The following is a 10,058-nucleotide window of genomic DNA, read 5'->3' as shown; positions in this document are numbered from 1 at the left end:
TCCTCTATTTTTATGCCACATTTAATTTTAGACTTTTTTCCGACTCACAGATGTCAACTGGAGTTTCATTGTTAAAAAAATGGAATTATGAAGGTACAGCATTAATAGTGGTTTCTGAAGGGATTATTAAGACCCCACACTTGCTGATTTGCAGCTCCAACTTTGAGAACCACTGAAGAAGAAAAATGCTTACATCCTTTTTCTAGCAAATCAATTTCAGTAAGGTGAAGTGAATTAGATGGCTTAAAAGGAGTCGCATGCCTGCGATGCAAACACAAGGAAGGTATATATCATTACACTGTTTTAATGTTTATTACATTAAGCCATACAAAACAATATTCAGAAACCTACTGGAATGCACATGCAGTTAAGCAATCTTGAAAAAAACAAAAACAAAAAAACAATCCGAAATATCAGAGGAAGTCTATAGAAATAATCACTGAATCTAAACAAACGTCTAAGACTTTTAAAAACTTGGTACACAAATGACAAAATGAAACTTGAATGTACATTTATCTATTTCAGGAACTTAAAATGAATTTAAGCAAAAGAACATCGAGGTAAAGTGCAGGACTGTTGTCATTTTCATCTTTGTTTCTCTTGATCCAGAGCCACCAGCATTGTTTACAGACAACCAGCGAAAGGAGACAGTCAGATGCAGACAGACAGTCAACACGCCGCAGCCGCTGTCATACACAACCGCAGCAACGTTAATGCGCATGCGCATTAAAGCTTTATGGATGGAAAAGGTCACGAACTCTGACCCTCTCGGCAACTGCAGAAAATACTTCCAATATTATTGCATTAAAGGCAATACATTTTATTACATATCGGATTTTCAAAAGGTAAGAGGCATTAGTTACTGCGAAGGTCCGCGAGACTCGTGAGTATCGCGCTGTCGGAGAAGCAGGAAGGAAGTTGCCATTAGCTACTGGCTAACAACCAGCTAACATAGCTTCTCGGAGTCTGGAGCTACACTTAGGTCTGGTATGTGAATGCTCCTACAAAGTCATACTTTTTTTTACTAGCCTCACGCGCGAGTAGGTGGACTTTTAAGAGACGCTGAACGAAGGGAATGTTGATAAAAGGTGGCAGCTAGTTAGCTTAGCAGCGGCAGCTAACAGAGCTACTGCTACCTTCGGTGCTGGAGCAGCCCCATGGATTCCTAAATAAAGGCGTCCATATTGCAGGTAGTCGTCATATTAACGGTTTGCGGTGTCAACCCGACTGCTGTCTTGTTATTTTAGATGATATGGGTGAAGATCCAAAGCCTCCCAAAACGCGTTTCGGCCGGTTGTCGCAAACGGAACTGTCTCTGTTGGCAGCACGGGCCTTGAACCCTAGCGTGCTTTAACCCTTCAATGTTGACCTTTCACCGACAGGAAAAGAAATACCTTTATCTTCCGTACAGATTTTAAGTAGCCGGCTGTCGGTGGCATGTGTAAATATGGTGTTTTTACCACTCATCTGACATCCCCGGACTCAGCTCTTGAGGGGTTTCTGCGGGGTTTTGGCTAATGTTAGCTCGGTTGCTTCCCGCAGGCTCCGCATTTTTAACACGTCCTGACATCCATCATGATAAACCGAGCGGTTGTTTATGCTTTCCGACCCAGGCCATTCTGAGCGAACTGGCACAAGTGTACGCTTAGTCACATATGTAGAAGTCAAATGCAGAGGGGAGAGAATGAGGTGCTAACATATAAAAGTGGAGGTAAACCAGAATCTATTTTTGCTGAGATGGTGCTGTCATTGTTTTGGTTTATCATGCTGCTCTGTGTCTGGATCTGTTGTTTCTTGTTGCTGGGCGTCAATAAGTTAGAATATCCAGAAAGTGAATTTGTCTATTGCAAGGGTTATTTGCTGATTTCAGTGATACTGGGGTCGTAGCTCATAATAAACCCAGTTTCACGAAATATTTGTACCTTCAAAAGCCTTTTTTTCAGTAACATGAATCTGCGTATGTTGTATGAATGTCATTATTTACCAGAATAAATAATAGACCTTCAAAATGACTGGCCTCTTATTGTAATGGTTTCTGCCGTACAGGTGTGTATGCCTCATGGGGCACTGATGTGAGGAGCGGCGGATGAAGGTGTGCGCACTATTAGAATGGATGGACAGACTCACAAGATTCAGCTTGTGTCAACAGACAACAGCATGGCTTTAGGGCATCGAATTCAGGTGAATGAGGGGCCTCGGCACCCTTCTCACAATTCACGTTAATGTGTTTTTAGGCTCTATCTGCAAAAAAATAAATAAATAAATAAACATATTCCCCTTACGCTTTCTATGATTTTTCGTCTGATAGATTGTAACTGATCAGCAGACCGGGCAGAAGATCCAAATTGTCACAGCACTTGAGCCATCCTCCCCAGGGAAGCAACAGTTCATCTTGGCGAATGCCGACTATTCCCCTGGCGGGAAGGTGATTCTGGCCAAGCAGGAAGGCTCTCCTAACAAGGTGATCCTCGCCTCTTCGGACGGCTCCGGGGTCAACCAGCTGCTTTTTGCTGCCCCCGAACTGGCAGGACAGCAGATTCAGGTAATTGTCCAAAGCACATCGACGTCATTCCCGATTCTGTTTCCATAAACAAGCCTCTGAAAGAGCATATGACTGAATCGTGGGCCCGTTTAGTCAGCCTAAACCTACCGCAGCGTTTACAGTCTTAAATCATCCCGTCGTGTTCTGCTTGTTTGTCAGTTTGTGACTGACGGCTCGGACCAGTCTATCGTCAAGCCTGTGGTGGAGTACTGTGTTGTATGTGGGGACAAGGCGTCAGGTAGAAATAACAGTTTACTTAAATACTGACAGTATTTTTGTGTACTTTAAGCCAGCTTTTGTGTGTGTGTGTGTAGCAAGCTGTAACATTTCCTTCTCTTTCCAGGGCGTCACTATGGAGCCGTCAGCTGCGAGGGCTGCAAGGGCTTCTTCAAACGTAGCATTAGAAAGAACCTGGTGTATACCTGCAGGGGATCCGGAGAATGTGCCATTAACAAACTACACCGAAACCGCTGCCAGTACTGCCGACTACAGCGCTGTATAGCTTTGGGCATGAAGCAGGATTGTAAGAGACCCTTTTTAACTACTCATACACTTTTGATGACGTGTCGGCAAGGATTCAAGCGCCTTACCGTCCGGTACTGTGTCGTCTTCCAGCTGTGCAGTGTGAACGCAAGCCTGTGGAAGTTGCCACCAGAGAGAAATCGATGAATTGTGCAGCCTCCACGGAAAAGATCTACATCCGAAAGAACCTTTGTAGTCCTCTGGCTGCCACGCCCACTTTTGTATCTGAGAAGGAAACTGCTCGGTACATAACATTCACCCCAAGATAACACAGTAATGAGATGTCCAGTTGACATTGAAATATACATGCAGTGTTGATGTCAAACAATAAATGTTCTGTTTGCATATTTATAGCAGAATAGCACACAGAAGTAAAATACTTTAAATATGTCTAAAACATTTTTTTTCATGTTTATTTTTAGCTAGTTAAATGCTGTCGTTTAAATAGCATTGAATGTAATCAATCACCCAACTAATAAGCGGCAGTATCTTCTTATTACTCAATTTGACTTTAATAACCAGATATCAGACATGGAGTATATGAATTTTCTAAGCAAATATGATTTTAAAATGCAACAGCTGAGTTTTTCAAATGTTTTTGGTATTTAAAAACGTTGATATGCAGGGTTTCCCCCAGCAAACTAGCTAAACCTGGAGGTAGGGTGCTTGGGAAGTCGGACCAGTTGCCCACTGTGTTGTGTTGTTAAAATAATGTGCAAAACTTACCAGACAATTTTTAAAGTAAAACGTCAATAAAGAGAATATAGCGGTACACTAAATAAAAACAATATTTCATTAGTTTTTTTTAAAATGTAGAATCAAATGCCTTGCCTTTTTTAAATGGATAATTGTCTGCTAAAGATTGATAATGCTTTATTATATATAAATCTAGCGTAAAACCCGTCTTTGCTATCACTATTACTGATGTTTCAATAAATAAACAAACAATGCTCAGCCTGCAGGGTCAAGTAAAGCCTGGTGGCCCGCCAGGCTTGAAATATACTGGGGGAATCCCTGATATAGTTGGATTTATTCAATATGGTTGTCTAATAATAACAATAATCAATGTCTACTTTCAGATCCACGAGTTTGCTTGAGTCTAGCATGTTGCTCAACATCCAGCAGCCCTTCCCTAAGCTGGAAAACACCATCCTGATTCCAGCGTCCCCTGATAAGGTAACATTCAATGTTTGAGTCACTGGTATGAATCGGTTTGTTTTATTGAAAGAAATTGATCTGGAAATGTGTTTCTATTGCCTGATTTGTTATTTTGTAATCACATCTCCGTTACATTTTGGTTGTTCTGATGACCTATTGAATAGCCTTTTTACCAAACACTTTTTTTTACTCTTCTGTCATTTCTCGGAGGGCCACTTTTTATTTTCACCTGAGCAAAAATGTATTGAAGTAGCGCTACTCTCACTTGAGTACAATTTTTGGGTACCCTGGAACTATGCGTCGTAGATTCATAGGTAACTTCTCTATTTATTAAACGTCTGTTTAGAAAAACAGTGGAAGAGTCTCTCTTCTCAACAGGACGATCTGTCGCAAGGGGACCTTGGTACTTTAGCAAACGTAGTGACATCACTCGCCCACCTCAACAAGACCAGGGAGCTGGGCGACTGCGGGAACGACGTGATGGGAGCCGAAACGCTCAGCAACGGCTCCATGACGGACGTCAAAGTTGAAGATCACACTGCGAGTGACATCACCAGGTGAGCGTTGGACGCCTTTGATGCTCGTCGTTGTGTTCGTACGACTGAGTGTAATGACTGGATTTGTCCGGAGTGAAACCCAGAACCTGTTTTTATTTGATTTTTTTTTTTTTTTTTCCCTCTTTGCTCTTGACGCTTTAATTGAATCTCTTCCAGGGCCATGTGGTTTCTGACTCCAGTCATATGAATCTTATTAGCGTTACAGAAAAGGTTCCATCTTGTATTGGGGTGTCTATTCCAGTGCCTTTTTTTGTACTATGATAAATGTCCTGCTTTATTTAATCTAAATGTAAGAAACAAACATTTATCTTTTTAATGTCTGCCTGTTCTTGTATTTTCTTTTTCCATGCTCAGAGCTTTCGACACGTTGGCCAAAGTCCTACATCCTGACGACGGCTCGGCCGGAGAGTCTTTAGAAACCACCATGCAGCTGATGTCGGGGGACCAGTCGGGTCCGGTGGTGGAGCTGGATGGGCCTCTGCTTTCTGAGAGCCATATCCCTTTCAAGGTAAAAGCAGAACTGTTGTACGAAAGCTCCCACTCGCGTCAACTCAAATTTACTCCAGTTTGTTTTGCTTTTAAGATGCACAATGTCGTCGCGTTTTCCCCCTTTATGCTTCGAAATGATTTCTCTCCAGCTTATGATGCCTTTGCCGGTACCAGAGTACCTCAATGTCAACTACATCTGTGAGTCCGCGTCCCGGCTACTTTTTCTCTCTATGCACTGGGCACGCTCCATACCTGCCTTTCAAGCCTTAGGGTAAGATGATGTCTTCTGTTTTAGTGATGGATTGTTTAGATTTGACCCGAATTTGGTCAAATTTGAATGTATTTTATTAGGATTTTGTGTCACAGTCACCCACTCGGTCCGTCTGTGAAAAGAGAGAGCAAAATTAAACGGTTTCCGTCTTTCCAGAACATAAAGGGCTACATTTTTCACTTTAAAATGCTCAATAAAAAAAAAAGAAAACAAACATTTGATCATTATTTTGTGTCAGCCGTGTTAAATACTCACTGAGTAAACAGCAACACGTTTTTGTAATATGAATAAACTTAAGACATATTTATAAAACATAAAACAGGAACCTCTTCGGTTGCTGACGAGAAAAATAAAAGATGAACAGAATAAAATATGTGAATAATTCTGTTTGAACGGGAAGATCTTCACATAGAAACACTGTCTCTGGCTACTCTTGAAGGAATATTAAACCTTCGCTCCATAAAATGCACCAACCCAGGAAATCACATAAATCCTAACAAAATGAATCAGACTCTTCTTCTCTGCCCAAACTTTATTAAGCATAAGTCTGTGACTTCTTTTGCAGTGGTCAAGACAATGACATTAACTTGATGAAAGCCTGCTGGAATGAACTTTTTGCCCTGGGCCTGGCACAGTGCTCCAACATTATGAATGTTGGTACCATTCTAAGTGCTATTATCAACCATCTGCAGACCAGCTTACAGGAAGGTAGGAGGGCTGCAAGCATCCATTAACATAGTCAAATGTCTGAAACGGGAAGACATTTGATTGTGATGAGTTTTAGTTCTTATTTTGTCTCTTTAAATTGATTTGTTGTTTTTTTTTAACACAGTTGTCTGTTTTGTCTCGTGCTTAGAAAAGCTGTCCCCGGAGAGAGGAAAAGTGGTAATGGAGCACATCTGGAGAATGCAGGAGTTCTGCAACAGCATGTCCAAGCTGTCCCCAGACTCTTATGAATATGCCTACCTCAAAGCTATTGTCCTCTTCAGCCCTGGTGTGTGAAATCAAGTTTCTTCTCTTTTTTTTTTTCCTTTTTATGTGCATTGTTATTGTTAATAAAGCATGTTTTATACGTTCCTTTTTTTTTTCTCTTACTCCGTGCACGCGTTGTTTTTGTGCTAGATCACCCCGGCATAGATAACATCCCGCAGATCGAGATGTTCCAGGAAAAAGCGTACATGGAGCTGCAGGACTACGTTACGAGGACCTACCCCGAGGACTCTTACCGGTTTGTACTTGCGTGCAGCTAACGGTGCTGAAAGAGCAGCGGTGCTGTTTTAAAGTAGGGACAGATTGATGACGTTGTCCCAGATGTGCTTGCTTCGTGTGTTTTTTTAGATTCATGTCTCCTCTCTGCCTCATCACTCCCAGGTTATCCAAGCTGTTGCTGCGTCTTCCGGCCCTCAGGCTAATAAGCGCAGCTGTCACGGAGGAGCTGTTTTTCGCCGGGCTCATCGGCAACGTGCAGATTGACAGCATCATCCCTTACATCCTCAAGATGGAATCCACTGATTATAACAGCCAAGCAGGCTCTGGTGTCTGACAAACGGATGGTGCCATTTAACAAAGAGGGGGGAAAAAAAGGGCAAACATTTGGATTGCAAAAGGTTGGCAAACAAAGCATTTAGAGAACTCATCAAACCGGTTTTTGAATGAGTATAACAGACTAGATTTATGGCTCGTTATCCGTTTTCATTTCTGTTTTCTCTGTTAGCTTCTCTTCTCCACACGCTGTCAGCTGTGCTCAGCTCGCTAATGGAACAACCTGCAGAGACTCAGAATACAATCCTTAAAACCTGCATAGCAGATTTAGCTTTTTACTGTATAGTATTTTATGCTTTGTACCTTTTACGCCTCTGTTTTTCTGAAAAACTCATTTGTATTTTGATTGACGCAGCATGGTTTGTTGTTGTTGTTTTTTTTTTTTTGTATTCATTACTTCTCCGACATGGCCACGCTTCTTTTTTTTATGTTAGAGTGGTCACAACAAAAGAAAATGTGAAATAAATTTGTGAGCTCTTCTCATCAAAGGTTATTTATGGCTCACTAGTTTGCTAATCCGACGGATTAGCAGCATCTTAGCATCATGTGGATCTGAAGTAACTGTGTATATATATTTATATATAAAATGCACCGAAAAAAAAAAAGCTATACAGTCAACATTTGGTAATTTGTGTATTCTGTCATTTTGGACAAGGAAATGTTGATGGGTAAAGATGGTCGTGTCATTTGAGAATAAAAACATCTTTCAGTCTTTTTTTTTTTTTTTTTTTTTTTAGGTCTTTCACAATCAAGGTTAAATTCTCGTTTCCATGAACTTGGCAGTTGTTAAAGTTGGCCTTTAAAAAGGCTTACATTTCAGTGGCCTTTGAAAGTTGAGATACTTCCACTTAACTCTTGCGTTTGCAAGCAGGAATTTCTGCAAAGAAACAGGTCAAACAACCAAAATGGACGGACGGCGGTGGTGCAATCAAACTTCTCACCCGTCGCTGTCACTCTGAGAAGAACAAATGCTGTGCTTAAAATGAGCAGATCACCTTAAACGGGCCACGAAGGAAGAATTCACACGTAAACATTCTGAATTGAGAACATAATGAATGCTGCCTATAAAATGGTCCATGCAAATCCTTAATCTGGCCAGCTTTGAGAGAAACGTGTAAAGTAAACACGCTTGCAGAGAGATATGAAGCTGTTGCAACCAGCTGTTCTCTCCCGAGCAGGGGCGTAGCTATTTAAAGCGTGGCCCTGGTCTCTCTGTTGTTACATGTGTGAATGATTATTATAAGACTTCTAATTGCTCTCAATCTTCCCCATTTTTTTTATTAAAATGAAAAATATCTAGATTTAATAGAGCACCATCCATTTAAAGTCTTTATCTTTAAAAATACTGGTTGCACGTTTGTGTCACAGGGCGATCGTTTGCTAAACTTTTTTCATTCTGAAGTCAAAAAAAAGCTGCTCCGTTTTTGCCGACTTCGTGCATCCGGAGATCAGACATTTCATCACGTTCCTGTTCAGAAAACAACATGTGGCTCCATCTGACTGGATGAAGAGCTTCTGTGTTTCCAATTGGTAAATGGTTACTTCCTGCGACTTTTCTCTCAGCGACGGCTTTCCTCTTGCTACTCTTCTGAAACACCAGATCTGTGGCAGTGAACAACCAATTGGTGCCCTGTCAGCAGGTTCTCCCACCCGTTCTTCAAGGGCGACTGGTCGCCGGAACTGGTCCTGTTTCACTTAATCTGCCGTCCATCAAACGTAGCAGCGTCGACACATATTCACAGAACATCACCAGTATAAACACTCAGAACACGATTATAACGTAAAAACTGCTGCGTGGTGATCACATTGAGCCAATTATGTTTATGTGGCCGAAATAAAAACAAAAAAAGGTTGTAAAAAGTACAATAAATCCATAAAGCCAGTCAAACCATTGCATATGATTTATCAAGTAATAAATGGCTGTTCTCTTTTTATATCTTGAGATATTGTACATTTTCTAAAGCTTAATTTCCAAACCACTGAAAAGGAAAAAAAAACTTTGCTTTTGCTCAGCATCTCTTTTGTTCATCTGACATGCTGGGAGCAAGAAAATGAGCAGACCCGGCGACGACAGATTTGTCACTACACACCCACTCACAATGTTTTGGAGCAAGCAAATAGAATTAATTAATACTAACCAGTCTTGTCTATGGATGCTTTTCCCTCCTTCACTATGTGTTTGAAATCTTCGCGTCTAAAAACTTCAGAATAATTCAGAGCACATTGTGTTTTGAGTCCGCTTCCGATCTTTTCACATGATTGCGCTCCACTTGTACATTGGATCAGAATGAAAATAACAAATGTCCTTAAACGGCAGCCGGGGATGAAAGTGAACCCGAGAGCTGCTGTCTCGGCGTGGACACGCCTGTGAAAACGTTCTGGCCGCTTCGTAATCGCTCCCAACAGTACAGAATGACAAAGCCCCTCATTGAAGGGGTCTGGGATTTGTGATGCAATTCTTGGCCTTTGTGTGTCGTGCAGGATGGATAAGCTCATTCCAAGTTGGATGTGAGTTGAAAGACCAGTGGAATTGTTTGCAATGGGAGGTGTGTTGCGAAACAGCAGCTCGGATCACAGAAATGAACGGCAGCACAGTGGTGACATGGTCACTGGTTGTCCGTCTTCTTCACCAAAAACCGTGTTCGTCTTCCTGCAGACTTCATCTTGTTCTGTGCGAAGAGAACAAGATCGTTTCTGCCAAATGGTGAGACTGTCGGGCCTTTGTGTTTTCTCTGTAAAAACATTGTTCAGTGATTTGAGTTTTGTGTGACAAAAAAACAAAACCAAAACAACTCAAACAAAATCCACTAACGATCAAGTATAGTGTGAAAACCAGTTGGAAAGGCCAACTGGTTTTGAAGCACACTTCCTGTCATGCATATATATCTGCTGAGATGTTGAGCATTTTTTCCAGCGTTCGTTGTTCCTCATTTCGAACATTCGCAGATTCAAATCAGACACTGTGGCTATCTCAGCT

At 41.4% G+C, this 10,058-nt stretch overlaps 1 protein-coding gene across 4 annotated transcripts; it reads left to right on the top strand.

The window, feature by feature from the left end:
• The first annotated feature begins 737 nt into the window (after positions 1 to 737).
• Positions 738 to 7,793, top strand: nr2c1 (nuclear receptor subfamily 2, group C, member 1). Of its 4 annotated transcripts, none has more exons than XM_055038471.1 (14): positions 738 to 845; positions 2,047 to 2,181; positions 2,309 to 2,542; positions 2,702 to 2,780; positions 2,886 to 3,065; positions 3,158 to 3,308; positions 4,144 to 4,240; positions 4,601 to 4,779; positions 5,134 to 5,287; positions 5,418 to 5,539; positions 6,105 to 6,247; positions 6,396 to 6,533; positions 6,662 to 6,767; positions 6,911 to 7,793. In XM_055038471.1, the coding sequence occupies exons 2-14, from the start codon at positions 2,110 to 2,112 to the stop codon at positions 7,080 to 7,082; spliced, it is 1,827 nt and encodes a 608-aa protein (XP_054894446.1). In that variant the 5' UTR covers positions 738 to 845; positions 2,047 to 2,109; the 3' UTR covers positions 7,083 to 7,793. The 4 variants fall into 4 exon arrangements, with proteins under 4 accessions (XP_054894446.1, XP_054894455.1, XP_054894474.1 ...); XM_055038480.1 differs by lacking the exon at positions 738 to 845 and adding an exon at positions 881 to 987; XM_055038499.1 differs by lacking the exon at positions 738 to 845 and adding an exon at positions 1,123 to 1,190.
• Positions 7,794 to 10,058: the final 2,265 nt, after the last annotated feature.

Source organism: Poeciliopsis prolifica, unplaced genomic scaffold (genome assembly GCF_027474105.1).
Source record: "Poeciliopsis prolifica strain line A6 unplaced genomic scaffold, Auburn_PproV2 SCAFFOLD001, whole genome shotgun sequence".
Lineage (NCBI taxonomy): Eukaryota > Metazoa > Chordata > Actinopteri > Cyprinodontiformes > Poeciliidae > Poeciliopsis > Poeciliopsis prolifica.
The sequence above is the reverse complement of the archived record's forward strand: the minus strand, read 5'-3'. Positions and strand labels throughout refer to the sequence as shown.

Excerpts from the sequence above, each read along its gene's own strand:
- nr2c1 (XM_055038471.1), top strand. The coding sequence starts at position 2,110 with ATGGATGGACAGACTCACAAGATTCAGCTTGTGTCAACAGACAACAGC. Across the intron at positions 3,309-4,143 it reads TCTGAGAAGGAAACTGCTCG|ATCCACGAGTTTGCTTGAGT; the intron begins GTACATAACATT and ends GTCTACTTTCAG. Across the intron at positions 6,248-6,395 it reads GCAGACCAGCTTACAGGAAG|AAAAGCTGTCCCCGGAGAGA; the intron begins GTAGGAGGGCTG and ends TCTCGTGCTTAG.